Below are 14933 nucleotides of genomic sequence, written 5' to 3' on the forward strand. Positions count from 1 at the left end.
TTAATTAATTAATTAATAAATAAAAAAATTTACGGTGAGAGAATTCAGCTGCCTTGGCGGAGGTCTGTGCTCTCCGAGTGCTCTAGTTCGTAATGTTTTAACCAATTTACCAATCTTACTTTATAACTGCATGTAATTTAGTACTCGTGAAAAATGTTGCACATTTCAGAAACATATTATTATGCCCCATTGTATAAGTACTGCCATGACTTGGCATTCACTTATGGACCTGTGATTCGACTAGACATGGGCATCATTCCCACTGTGATCATTAATCGTATGGATGAAGCTATTGAAGCACTAGTGACGAAACAGAATGACTTTGCTGGACGACCAAAAAGCTGGACAGGTAAACAAGGAGTTTGTAAAAATTTAATGATCTATATGAAATATGCTAAACTTGCATTTTTGTATAGAATATTTTATAGTTTGTGCTCAGATGATAACTGTATTTTACCTATATTATGTACCAGTGTTTGCATGGTTAGATATCTTTGTTGTTGATAGGTGAAATCTTTACGGAGGGGTATAAAGATATTGCGATGGCGCCATTTTCCCCAGTTTGGCAACTTCAGCGCAAGCTTGCTCACAGTGCATTCAGGTGAGTGTCATCTATATATAGCTGCGAGTTTCTGCATGTATACGCATTTGCCATATCAGACTTTGTTAAAACAAGTTGTTTGTGTTTGTCCCCACCTATGGTAAAGACACCAGCACATGTGCTCACATAGGAGTCTGAAATAGAACAAACTTTTAAATCTTGGTAATGCGCTGCAGCCCTCCATGCCCTCCACACCTCTGGCCCCACCTATTACTGAATGAGATGTTGATTTTAAGCTGGAAATGTCAAATACATATAGTTTAGCCAGACATCATTTCATTTATTTTTCTATTAATTTTCCAGACACTTTGCTGCCTCTAAGGACGTGTTAGTACAAAAAATCCACGAAAGCTTCAGTGATGTTTCCCAGGTTCTTGAAAAAATTAATGAACCGTTTGACCCAAGAAGCTACGTGTACAACTGCATGTATAACGTTATCTATGCAATGACGTATGGGAAAAGGTAGGAGTAATGTAGAGGAATTTAGTGGTAACCATTATAAGTGCAATATCTATTTAAATAGTATTAAAAAGATATTTAAAAAGTAAAGCTGAGTGTAACCAAGAATTTTTAAGCAAATGAGCAGTTAGAGTGAAATATCCTAAAAATTCATTAATTATGATTGGGTTCTTCCCAAGAAAAACAAAGCATATTAACGAGTTTTGATCACAGTAATCAGCTGTTGCTTTTCAACTAATCGGTACAGTTTGTTCACAGGTTCTCTATTGATGATCCGGAGTTTCTGAGGTTGATATCCGTTATCAATGAAGCAAATGAACTTTTTGGCGGTGGTTTTGCACCAGACTTCATCAATGCTCTTAGATACCTCCCGCGGACTGCTGCGCAAAAACGCATTTTGGAATTGTGTGATATCACGTTAAAGTTGGGCCACGAAGAGTATCAGCGTCACAAAGATACATTCACGAGGAGTAAGCAATCTGAATATTTTACTTCTTTTGAATTTTACCTACCTGGCATGATTGGCAAGCAGTTTTACTTAATAATTTCTGTGATATGTTCTAAAAGGCAATTCTTGTCACCAGCTCTTTGGCATGCACTTGTGAAAAACATAAACTGTGTATAAACTGGTCTAGCATGAGCAACATAGCCACAATATCCAAGGGCGGTGCGGTTATCTCTTTCATATCGATTGGTCTATTAAGCACAGAAACACGTTTTAGATGTAACTAGTTGCAATTTTGTATTTGAGATATATAGCTGCTAGGGGTGAAATGATTCGTCAATATATCGATGTATCACAATACAAACCTTTACGATACACGTATCGATACCTTTGACCAATCGTGATACACATATCAGTACTCTACTGCAGGGCGTCAAGTTCCTATTTTTCCAATTTTTTCCTATTTTCTGGGCAATTCCTATTTTCTCCTATTTTTTCCTATTTTTGAGGGCTTTTCATTTTCCTGAATCCAGAATTGTATGTATCATTCTCAGAATGCAGGAATTTACATTTCAGGTGACCCAATTTTCAAAAATTTACTGGGGGAGCACCCCCAGACCCCCATCCCTTACTTTAGATTAACGTAATATACTCTTTACTATCACAGATTGTATTTCAGTAAAGTTGTTTCTCAGTTGGATGTGGTATGTGTATCTAGAGGGGGGGTCCAGGGGGTCCAGACCCCCACTTTTTTACCCCAAAAAAGGGAAAACACATAAAAGATAATTTTCTGCTTAAACATTTGGAATTCCATCTTGCATTCTAGACATCAAAATTACTGCTCAGATGCTCTCAGAATGCACCAATTTTTAAAATATTTCTTGGGGGAGGTCCCCCTAACCCCCCCCCCCAAGTGGCAATGTGCCTTAGACACGGCACATAAGCTGCCTTCGGCACCTTTTTATAAAAGTGCCCTTTATTTCTTACTGGACCTCCCTTTTTCAAAAAGCCGGATCCGCCCATGTATACATGTACGTCATACTATTTTGGAGTAGTCTACATGTATGGCTGATTATGCATGTATAAACTGCTTATCAATTTTAACATGCATTTCTCATTAAAACCTCAAAATATTGTTCGCATGTGATGTAACTCCAAATATGTATATTAATAAAACCATTTGTGGTGGATCAGGATGGCTGTAGGGGTGTTGGGAGGCCATCTAACGCAACAAATATTCTTATTTCACATATATTTTCTCATCAAAATTCCTATTTTCCCTCCTATTTTTTCACATATGAAATTCCTATTTTCCTATTTTTAGAGCGTCGCTTGTCACTTGACACCTTACTACTGACTAAAATCTATATTATTTTGTAGCGTAGTTTCATCCAAAATCAAGAAACAACACAATTCGGATTGCATAGCAGTAGTTTGCAAAGCACTCCACGATACTGATTTGTAAGCGTTCACATGATTGAGTCCCAGTTGAGTGTATAGTTTGCTAGGTAATTTCTCTTTAAAATTATCGCGATACTATATCGTATCCTGAACATTGTATCGGGATACGTATCATATCTTGAAGGCTGTATCGTGATACGGATCATATTGTGAGCTACCTGTATCGTCCCTATAATAGATGCACCTATTTGCAGTATTGTAAGATCGTTGTTTGTAGCTTTAGGTCTTAATAATAATTATCGCTTAATTTCCTTAGATGACATTCGAGATCTGTGTGATGACCTGATTCTTGCACATCAAGATATGCCGGAAGAAGAACGTGATATGCTTACTGAAACCCATATTGTGCAGACATTATTGGACATATTTGGGGGTACGTATGAACCTCATATAGGCATACTTTACAAACCATACAAAACTTACATAGACTTTGTTTACTTGCATAGAAAAATGCATTGATTAATAATCAACGCGTTTTTGAAATCGTAATGTTTAAAGTATTTAGTCGAAAGCAACAACGAAATTGTTTGGTTCAATTACAAAAGCAAACAAAAGTGATTCGATAATATATCTGATGAGATTATGTAGCCTGGAAAAACCTAGAGTTAAATTCACTATTGATGTTACTCTGACATCACATAAAACTGCCACATGACATAAATACTCTCCAGGAATTTCCATTAAATTAAATGAAATTTATCAAATTTCTATATAGTCAGTTGTAATGTAAATTAACTATAAATATTTTCTTTCATGGATTAGCTGGGACAGATACAACAGCAATGACATTATTGTGGTGCATTAAGTTCATGGTGGCATACCCAGAGATTCAGAAAAAAGGACAGGACGAGATTGACAATTTTGTTGGTAAGTATTGATGATGATTTCTAGCAATTTTTTTTATCTAAAAAGGGATATAAACTTGCATAGACTTATATAGTAGTTAGTATAGTTTTAGTTCACTTCTTCTTTCTAGGTCAAGATCGTCTAGTTAACTTCCACGATAAGCAAAATCTGCCATACTGTGACGCCATCCTGCATGAGGTCATGCGACTACGACTGCCTGCCGTCTTTGGTGTACCCCACAAAACTACTGTGGACACGACTGTTGGTATGTACTAGAGTTGTAACGATTTATTGATGCGACAATTATGATGCGTTGCTCCAATACGACTGCATTGTCTCATGTATGGATACAATCATGAAATTCATGGCTCAAAGGATATTGTATAGTAGTAACAGGTAGTGCAGGTTAATTATATTTTAATTCCAAACAGTCACACAGCAGTACCTGCAACGTGTATACAATTATGTATATCAGAGGGAAGAATGAACCTGAGGCATCAATTATTAAAGAGCCATGAACAAGAAGTAAGATTTGACATACAAGCATCATCTGAGAAACCTGTTTTTACATGTTTTTATTTAGGTGGTTATGACGTCCCAAAAGACACGATGGTGATGTTCAACCTCTACGGACTCCATCACGATCCAGCATACTGGACTGATCCTGAGAAGTTTGATCCAACACGGTTTCTTGACGAGCATGGTTCCATCAGGCCCAAGATGCCTAGCTTCCTCCCGTTCTCTGCCGGGAGACGTGTTTGCCTCGGAGAGTCTATTGCGAAGATAGATCTTTTCGTATTTTTCACGTGCTTGCTACAGCGATATAGCTGGAGTGAGCCAGGGGAATCTGTTGACTTCGAACCAAAGCCATCTCCACTTGCAATGGATCCGAAGCCGTTTAGGATTGTTATAAAGATTAGGCTATAAATTTATCTGCATCATGATCTATCCGTGGAAATTGCATATATCTAATTAAAGGAACATGGTGTTGGAGTATTTCTATTTTTTCCTCTACGATGGTGCCACGAGTTCACAGGTATGTTCGAGTGTGAAGAGCATGCAATAACAGCTGCTCGGTCGCGTAATAGTATTTGCTTGGATGGAACACTCGGCTGGGAAAACCATTGTAACGCTTTGCCTTCTTTTGCCACCTGCTTACCCTCTATCTGTGATCGTATAGTAGGTTCATGTGTGGCCGAAGTTCTCCTCGGGACGTTACGTCTCCCACCATGGCCGTACATAGCGGGGGGGGGGGCAGTTGCTCCCCAGAAATTTAATTTCAAGACACAGTTTTTATAATTTAACCCTTTGCACTCCATAGGCCACGTCAGTGGCCAACGCGATTTTCTCAGCAGCTGAGGACCCCTGCTCGTGCAGAAAACGCATCTGAGGGGGTCTAATTTCAAAAAAATTCAGACCCCCCTTCGCGTGCTCGCAAGTTACACCTCTACACGCCCTTGCTACTGCCCCCCCCCCACTGAAAATTTCCTGTGTATGGCCTTGTCTCCCACCCAGATTCTACCAAGACTCGAGGACGAAACGAACAGCAACAAGAGACGTGCAGAACAATGCTTTTATTGACGCACTACGTATTATACGTCAGAGTGGTCGCCAGTCACAGCAGCGATCCACTCTCACCTACCAGTACTATGCTGGGTGCTGGCGCACAACACGTCCCCACTCTTACTCTATCTCTGCATCTCACCGCGTTAGAGATTCACTCTGCTCTCACTGCGCGCGCGACGATGCTCTCCTCGCTTACACAACAAATATAAACGTCCTAGCCATCCGGCCTATAATTAACACATCACAGTAGAGATTGTGCTGATAACAAGTCCGCCCTCTTTGACTGCTGGCCGTCAAGAGAGCGAGCACGCTCGCCTGACATCACAATCTCGTGCGTGCACACGCTCTCTTGATCGCGCCACCTATAAGATTAATTCCTGCATGATCACAATTACTTTATAACTGTAACGTTGACGATAGTACAAGGAGATGACAGGCAACACACGGACAGGATCGACTTCGCCACACCATGAATGGTTTGGTCAGCATACACAGCTGCCCCCTCCCCTCTAGTGCTGGGTACAAAAACCTACTGATTACTATAAACTGCCGAAGTTTAATATCCTTGCAAAATTCATCCATGCTTGTGTAATTTTCTACGTATATATGTGCGTGTCAAGGCACCCCACTCTTCCTCCTGTGTTTTTTCCACTCTCCCTTGCTCACTTCTTCCCCCCTCTCACCCTTGCTCACCTCTCGCCGCACTATCCCGCATTCTAGCTCTCTCTTTTCGCCCTCGCTGCCCCTTCGCTCTATATGTCTCTCGCTCTTCCCCATATCTCTGTCTCTCTTTCTCTTTCTCTCTCTTTCTTTCTCTCTCTCTCTCTCTCTCTCTCTCTCTCTTTATCTATGTATCTATCTATATATAGTATATATAAAGTATATATATATACTTCTATATATATCAGGATTAGATAATAGGGAACTCTATTATCTATTCCGGGGGTTCCCTATTATCTACTGATATATATCATTATAATGGCGACACAGAACAAGATTAGATCAGATCAAACAAAACAGATCACAGATCACAGATCAGTGGCAAGTTGATATACAGACTATAATTTTCAGATTTTACTGACTCTGTCCCAAGTGCGTGTGGCTTAGAGTACCGTTTGCTGTTATATGTGTATGTTGTGGCCACCTGTACACATGGCCATATGGTTCCAGTACAGTCCTTGCACAGTGGCGCCACCCCATTGCTGGGCGGTCAATTCACTAATCCAAAGTCCTGTCTATATATAGACCCAAGTGCAGTAGGTAACTGGGATACGCACAGTAGTGCTCAATTTGTCGTGTAAAAAATTCATCGGCAGTCAGTACGAAGTTTTCCATATGCAAACGGTGTTCGCGGTGAGCAATATAGAACTATATATTTATATATATATATATATATATATATATAAAGGGAGAGCGCGAGTTATAGGAGTAGTGAATGGCGTTTATATATGTCATACGTGTGTTTCATGCAGATTCTTAGTAGCATAGAAAAGCAGGGCTGCCAACATTAGGTGATAGGTGAGAGTGAGATGCGAGGGAGCGAAGCGACCGAGCGGTGGGTGGGTGTGAATTAGGGTGTTTCTCACCTCCCACGGTAGGAAGCTTTTGCATTTCATAATTTCAATTTGTGCAATTGGTGCATACTAAATGACTGTTTTCAGAATTGTAAGATTGTTTTTGCTGTGCGTGAGATATTTCAGCGTTTTATTCTTGAAGAGATATTGCGTGAGATAACTCGCCATTTTTTGCTGTGCGTGAGATATTGTAAGATCAGCGTGAGAGCGTGAGATTAAGTCAAAATGCGTGAGTCTCACGGTCAATGCGTGAGAGTTGGCAGCCCTGGAAAAGGAAGCAGTGCATATAGCAGTACTGTACCGCCCTAAGCCCCTGCTGGGTGATACTCCATTAGGAGTGTTCCCAACTTTAATGTCATTAATGGTCATAATAACACACACACATATATATATATATATATAGATGTGGTCATATATTAGTTTGTGGTTTAATGTCATTTAGGTTAGGGTTAGGGTTAGGATTGTCAATCATTAATCATAATGATATCAAAGTTGGGAACACTCCTAATGGAGCTCATAGGTCTATGTCCCCAGCGGTACTGCCGGAACGTACTGCCGTAACTATTTATATGGTTAGCGGTTAGGATTAGGCCCGTTAGCGGTTAGCGGAGTAGGCGTAGGCGACTCCCTAGACTCGTTAGTGGAGTAGGCGAGGTACGGTCCGGCATATTAGATAGTACCAGGGTACATTCCGGTATACCGGACCGTACCCAGGGTACGTTCCGGCAGTACGCTGGGGGACATAGGCGTTAGCCAGCCTGCTGCTTAGTACTTACACAGGGCGGTACAGTATATATCTAGATCTATAGGTACGGCTCGGACAAATGTATGGAACCGAACCCTTTATACATATAGTAGCTAGCTACCAATTCCTAAGAAGCCGCTAATAATTTTACCTATATGTTGCTCAAATACTGGCACTGCTCATTTATACACTTTGTGCATTATTTAGACTGAAAAATAACACACCTGTATCGTCAGAAATCACAACCGGCATCTATTCACCGGCAGTACACTATGCCTGTGAGCGTGCGAGTGTATCAGAGAAACTTGCCACAGGAAAAGTGGCCATAGGGGAATTGGCAGATGGAAAACGGGTCACAGGAAATTTAATCACAAATAATAGTAAACCTGGGTTTGCTACCACAATAATGAAAGAGGATGGAGCCGGGGTGGGGGGCACAGGGTGAGCAGAAGAAGAAGAAGAAGATGGTGGAGGAGGAGGAAATATAGAATGAGGAGGAAGGGAGGATGCGAGAGATAGAGAAAGAATAATAGAGAAGGGTGAGAAAGTTAAGGACGGGCGAAAGTAGCAGGGGATGAGGAGGGAGAAATTGGAGAAGCAGATAGGAGAAAGTGAGAAAGTAAAGAAAGAAATGGTGGGAGGTGGAGAAGAAAGTAGGATGCATAGGAGCCAGCATAAGGAAGGATGTAGTGGAGGAAGAAGTGAAAGAAGTTCGGGAAGAAGGTGGAGGAGGGGGAGCCTGTGAAGAACAGTAAAATAGGAGGGTGCAGGAAGGAACTGGTAGATGAAGCAGGAGGAGGCGGGAGGAGGGGAATGAGTGGAAGAAGGGAACGAATGAGGGATGTAAATGATGGTGGATGAGACGGAAAAAGGGGGTGCATAGTAAGGAGGAATGGGGAGAGGCGTGAACGAGAAGAAGGAAGGAGGATGACGTACAGTATTAGTTTACCGAGGTTTACTATTTGTGACTAATTTTCTTGTGACTAATTTTCCATGTGACCAGATTTCCTGTGATTAATTTTCCTACAACCGCGTGCGAAAGGGGAAGATGGGTTTAATACAAGCTTTGCATTTATAAGTATGCGTAACGTATAGTATGTGTACGGCGCACCATGGGCACTTCGAATGTCTCAATAATAATTATAATTATGGTAAATAAACACGAAATTTAAAACGTATTTACTACCAAATTTTTAATGTTTCTCTACTCTCTTTCGCCTATTATTGCCGATAATTTCCTGTAAATGTCGTTCAAATGCTTCTCTGCGACACACAAATACGCAGCATGCACGCAACAAAATTATAGAGGTGCATAGCGGCATGCGGGCGGTGTACTCGTGCGACGCACCACCTAGCTGGACATCTGCGTGCAATATCCCAATTTGACATCATTTTACTTATCGAGGAGGTTCACTATATATATATATATATATATGCGTGCGTGTGCGTGCGCGAGCGTGGTGAGTGGTGCATGGTGTGTGTGTGTGCGTGCGTGCGTGCGTGCGGGCGCGCGTGTGTAGCGAATGTAGCATGCAAAGGGTTACCACTTAAAACCACCGATAGAACGTATCAACCTACAGTTGTCACAGAAATTTCACTGCAATTTATTCTGAATTTATTTATGTGTGGACGCAATATAGGGCGATCTATAAACGCTTAGATCTGCCGGTGGTTTTTAAAGGACGGCACTAGTCATTCTCACCACAATGACTAGGCCCTACTATACGTTTGTCAGCAGTATAGGCAACCACACATGCCAACTTGGTGCTTACAATAGCCCATTATTTTCTATTTCCGTTTTTTTTTCGTAGAACACACTATAATGGCTTTAGAAGGAAAACTGGTCCGCTGGCTTCTCCTTTTTCTGGGAGACTGGAGAGTGTTGCTGACGCTCTTCACTGCCACGGTCATACTGTATTTCATGATGAGAAAACCGTACCGGCTACCACCTGGACCAATGCGTCTTCCCATCATAGGAAACCTTCATCGTGAGTAGAATTAAGCGTGCTCAGGTGAATCCTGACTAGTGTAAAATTGACAGACATTTGATGTTATAGTTCTTCGATACTGACCATAGAATTACATGTGCACCAGTTATATCATAAGCAAATTATATTAATTATATTATAAGCACAGTACTAAAAGTACTGAACTAAAAGTAAACTGAACTAAAAGTAAATGTCGTTTTTAATTGCTCTTATGCGGTGTTGTACATTCTAGAAACGTATTATTATTCGCCGTTGTACAAGTACTGCCATGACCTAGTATATACGTATGGACCTGTGATTCGACTGGACCTCGGCACTGTACCTTGTGTCATCATTAATCGTATGGATCAAGCTATTGAAGCGCTAGTGACGAAACAGAATGACTTTGCTGGACGTCCAAAAAACTGGACATGTAAGCAAATGACCACGAAATCATAATGTAAAATTCACAAATCAATTGTCATGCATTTATATATTGAGTTAATACATTTTTAAGACAATAGTGGGTAATTGCGCTAGATGTGTTGATTTGCTTTTATTGTGTACTTTTTTGGCGGTATGTTTTGACCTTTTCGCTGTTATAATTAATAGCTGAAGTAATCACGGAGGGGTTTAAAGACATCGCCATGGCACCATTTACCCCAGTTTGGCAACTTCAGCGCAAGCTTGCCCACAGTGCTTTTAGGTGAGCGTGAAACTATCAGGAGTAGATAATAGGGAAGGAGTGTGACTTCAATAAACAAGGGAAATTCGTCATTTACTAGCCTTATAATACCTACGATTTACTACGCGTAACTCATCCAACTTGAGCTCAAATCGGACACAGTACATTCGACCATCATCGTACCAGATCGTTTCCTTGTAGACACCCGCAATCCGGAGATACAGACTAAAACATACGACACGATTCTCCAATCTTTGTCCATTAATCAACCGTAGCAATCGCCTATACTTCAAACAAAAGGCAGCTACTAACCACACTGTCCACGGGGCTTGCGCTCACGGCGAGGCGCTGTGGCTCGCAGGGAGCTGCTGCTGATAGCGGATTGGCGTGCGTGCGTGCCGGCATGCCGGTATGACATACAGGCTTACATTGTAGCTGTCTACCGGGTCAAAGGTTATCTCGCCGAGTGTTGCGTTGATGCCTAATCACCCTGCTAGCCACAGCGCCTCGCCGTGAGCGCAAGCCCCGCGCAGTGTGGTTAGTAGCTGCCTTTTGTTTGAAGTATAGGCGATTGCTACGGTTGATTAATGGACAAAGATTGGAGAATCGTGTCGTATGTTTTAGTCTGTATCTCCGGATTGCGGGTGTCTACGAGGAAACGATCTGGTACGATGATGGTCGAATGTACTGTGTCCGATTTGAGCTCAAGTTGGATGAGTTACGCGTAGTAAATCGTAGGTATTATAAGGCTAGTAAATGACGAATTTCCCTTGTTTATTGAAGTCACACTCCTTCCCTATTATCTACTCCTGAAACTATACAAGCACATTTTGGGATTAAACATATCTGATGTTTTACAATGTTTACTAAACAGGTTATTAAAAATAAAAATGGTAATAACAAAATAAAAATAACAGGTATAATTGATCATATCTGATGTACTCTAACTGTTTGTTAAACAAGTAATTAATTTCGCGACGGTAGGGTGTGGTCGTGTGTTCATATTGGGCGCTGCTGCTGCCTGAGCGTCCTGTCAACCGCAGATATTTAATTTTTTTTCCCTAATATTCATCGAATTTTTAGAATTGCGGAGATGTAATTAGTTCCTCATCGACCCTTTCCCCTTGTCCCGATGTACCGCCTCCCCTCTCTTCCAGCTGTTTCAATATCATCTTCCCTCTCTTCATGTACCTTAATCCAACTTCACCGCCACTTTCTCCCACTCCTTCCTCCTCCTCCCTCCTCTCCTACCTCCTTCCTTTTCCAACCTCCCCCTTCCTACCCTTCCTTTACCACCACCATCGTCCTGCGCCTTATCCACATTCTCTACTCCTCATCCTTCTCTTTTTTCCTTCTTCTTCTTCCTCTGCCTCCTCCTCATCCTCCTCCTCTATCTCTTCCCCAATTCCTCTACCGTCTCCAATATCCTCCTCCATCTCTCCAGCTCTCCTCCTCCATCTCATTCCCTTCCAACTTCTCCTCTCCTCATTTGACCTAATCCGACTTCTTTCCTTCATCATCGTTTTCTCCTGCTCTTCACCGCCCCCATGCCTTACCCATGCCCCCTCTCTCTCATCCCTTTCTCCTTCACCTCAGATGTTCCTCCTCCCACACGCCTTCCTCTTTCCCCCTTGTGGCAGCAAACCATGAGGTGACCAATTTTTCTCTTACCAATTTCCGGTGACCAAATTTCATGTGACCAATTATCCGGATCCCCGTTCTAATTTGATTTTGTACTAATTATTGTTCCAGACACTTTGCCTCTAAGGACGTGTTGGTACAGAAAATTCACGAAAGCTTCAATGATATTTCACAGATGTTTGATAAAATTCATGAACCATTTAACCCAAAAAGCTATGTGTACAACTGCGTATATAACATCATCTATGCAATGACGTATGGGAGAAGGTAGGCGTAATGTACAGGAATCTAGTGGTAACTATGAAGAGTGACGTACATATTAAAAAAGCGAATATAGCCAAGGAGAAAGGAGTCGGCACGTGATTTATTTAAAGGTTTTATGTTTGTTTTGTCAGAGAAAAACGATATATTGCCAGGTTTAGGTTACATTGATCAACCGTTGCCCTTAAAGTAATTTTCAGTGTTCTTCACAGTTTCCACCTGGATGATCCCGAGTTTCTTAGGATGGTGGCAATAGCCAATGAAGCAAATGCACTCATAAGCAGTGGTTTTGCACCAGACTTTATTAGCGCTCTTAGATACCTCCCGCGGACTGCTGCACAAAAACGTCTTCTGGACCTTAATGCTGAATACACTAGAAGGGGCCGGAAAGAGTATCAGCGACACAAAGACACATTCACGAGGAGTAAGTAATCTGACTCTTACGATAATTGAAGGAACGTATTATAAAGATGACGTACATCATTGGATATACGTACATTATATGGGCAGTATCATCATTGGACCACCGTTTAGATGTCTAGATGTTGAAATTAAGAATTGTCTGGTTTTGCTAGGTGACATTCGAGATCTTTGTGATTACCTTATTCTTGCACACCAGAATATGCCTACGGAAGACAGTGATAAAATAACGGAAACCCATATCGTGGAAACATTACTCGACATTTTCGGAGGTACGTATGAGTAACACGTATGAACATACTTTACAAACATTGCAGAACTTACTTTATTGCAGAGAAACACATGCACGTATTAATAAATACCAAGCTTCTGAACTGACATATTTAGTTATTTATATTATGTAGAAAACAACGATGTATTCTTTAGATTATTTATTTAGTTGCAAAAACAAACTAAAGAGATTAAAAGCTATATATATCTGGAGAGATGTCTGTTTTTTCCTGAATACGAATGTCACAGAATAACAATACCTAGAGTTAAACGTGCTATTAATATCATTCTGATAGCATATATATCAATTCGCTAGATGATAACTCGACTATAAATGTTTTTCTTTGAATAGCTGGGACTGATACAACATCAATGACATTATTGTGGTGCATTAAGTTCATGGTGTTAAAGAGATTAAAAGCTATATATATCTGGAGAGATGTCTGTTTTTTCCTGAATACGAATGTCACAGAATAACAATACCTAGAGTTAAACGTGCTATTAATATCATTCTGATAGCATATATATCAATTCGCTAGATGATAACTCGACTATAAATGTTTTTCTTTGAATAGCTGGGACTGATACAACATCAATGACATTATTGTGGTGCATTAAGTTCATGGTGGCATACCCAGAGATTCAGAAAATAGGACAGGACGAGATCGACAATATTGTTGGTATATATGTCTATTCCAGTCTATTATTGACAATGAATATTAGAAGAAAATTGCTTAAGAATACATTTAGGGTTACGGACAGGTACCTCTGTAAAGCTCATTGCAACATAACTGCTCGCCAAATTCAATCAAACACATCTATTTAATAAAAGAGATGTCTCTCTATGCTCACGATGAAAAAAATCATAACAAAATTATTGCTAATTACGTGACGGCAAAAATTGTAAATTTATTTTTTAAAATGATTTTAAAACTAAAAAACGGTCCCTGAAATTTTTTTTCTAAGTTTTTCAAATTTTTCATTTTAGAAGTTATGGCTCTTTATTTACGATATTGTTGTATCTTACAAAGAAATTGCAGGTTTTCGTGCATCTTTTCAACTTTTTTCCTAAAAGTAAACCATTTAAAAAATTTATAGGGACCGTTTCTTAGTTCATACTATGAACAACTTATGACTAAAAGTTTAGGTCCCAATTCCAACTCTGCTGTTTTTGAGAAATAAGAAAAATGATTTTTTTGGTATAAATTTACATTTTTTCCGTCACGTAATTAGCAATGAGTTTTTTTTTGATCATTTTGATCGTGAGCGTAGAGAGACATAGATATTACATAGATCTCTACATATCTCTTTTATTACATAGATATGAGTTTGATTGGATTTGGTCAGCAATTATATTGCAATGCCCTTTACAGAGGTACCTGTCCGTAACCCTGACTGTATCTTTATAACGCTGATAATATCCTTGTAGGTCACGAACGGCTGGTTAACTTTCACGACAAGCAAAATCTGCCATACTGCGACGCCATCTTGCATGAGGTTATGCGACTTCGACTACCTGCCAGCCTTGCTCTTCCTCACAGCACTACTGTAGATACGACCGTTGGTAAGAATTAACTACATTATCAGGAGTCTATCAATATTGATAGATTGATAGATTGATAGATTGATAGATTCAAGTGAGCTAAAAACCAGGCACTAAGGAACCCTTTGTTTTTCCTCTAACCGAGGTCCCCAGATATTACTTATATATTGTGGCATTATTTTGTAAACCTTTACTAGACGTGTGTGAAAAATTTTCGTCAACGAAGTAGTAACGCGTGGAATCTAATCCAGCAAATTCTTCTATATACGATAATGTCAGGAGTCTATCAATCTATCAATCTATCAATCTATCAATCTATCAATATTGATAGACTCCTGATAATGTAGTTAATTCTTACCAACGGTCGTATCTACAGTAGTGCTGTGAGGAAGAGCAAGGCTGGCAGGTAGTCGAAGTCGCATAACCTCATGCAAGATGGCGTCGCAGTA

The 14933-nt window shown here is 40.3% G+C and overlaps 2 protein-coding genes across 9 annotated transcripts in view; both read left to right on the forward strand.

The window, feature by feature from the left end:
* Window positions 1–4808, forward strand: part of LOC106808963 (steroid 17-alpha-hydroxylase/17,20 lyase-like) — a 23903-nt gene extending 19095 nt beyond the window's left edge. For all 8 annotated transcript variants that reach the window (XM_014811897.1, XM_014811894.1, XM_014811895.1 and 5 more), the window contains 8 exons: window positions 170–349; window positions 508–601; window positions 905–1063; window positions 1319–1530; window positions 3223–3339; window positions 3729–3833; window positions 3943–4077; window positions 4396–4808. In XM_014811897.1, the coding sequence (XP_014667383.1) occupies window positions 170–349; window positions 508–601; window positions 905–1063; window positions 1319–1530; window positions 3223–3339; window positions 3729–3833; window positions 3943–4077; window positions 4396–4739 (1346 nt within the window). In that variant the 3' untranslated portion in view covers window positions 4740–4808. The remainder of the gene's footprint in view (window positions 1–169; window positions 350–507; window positions 602–904; window positions 1064–1318; window positions 1531–3222; window positions 3340–3728; window positions 3834–3942; window positions 4078–4395) is intronic.
* A 1497-nt stretch (window positions 4809–6305) lies between these two features.
* Window positions 6306–14933, forward strand: part of LOC106808956 (cytochrome P450 1A1-like) — a 19296-nt gene continuing 10668 nt past the window's right edge. Inside the window, exons 1-9 of the mRNA XM_014811889.1 lie at window positions 6306–6731; window positions 9509–9685; window positions 9918–10097; window positions 10277–10370; window positions 12102–12257; window positions 12464–12675; window positions 12827–12943; window positions 13517–13621; window positions 14371–14505. Of these exons, the coding sequence (XP_014667375.1) occupies window positions 9520–9685; window positions 9918–10097; window positions 10277–10370; window positions 12102–12257; window positions 12464–12675; window positions 12827–12943; window positions 13517–13621; window positions 14371–14505 (1165 nt within the window). The 5' untranslated portion in view covers window positions 6306–6731; window positions 9509–9519. The remainder of the gene's footprint in view (window positions 6732–9508; window positions 9686–9917; window positions 10098–10276; window positions 10371–12101; window positions 12258–12463; window positions 12676–12826; window positions 12944–13516; window positions 13622–14370; window positions 14506–14933) is intronic.

Source organism: Priapulus caudatus, unplaced genomic scaffold (assembly GCF_000485595.1).
Source record: "Priapulus caudatus unplaced genomic scaffold, Priapulus_caudatus-5.0.1 Scaffold318, whole genome shotgun sequence".
NCBI classification, from domain to species: Eukaryota; Metazoa; Priapulida; class Priapulimorpha; order Priapulimorphida; family Priapulidae; genus Priapulus; species Priapulus caudatus.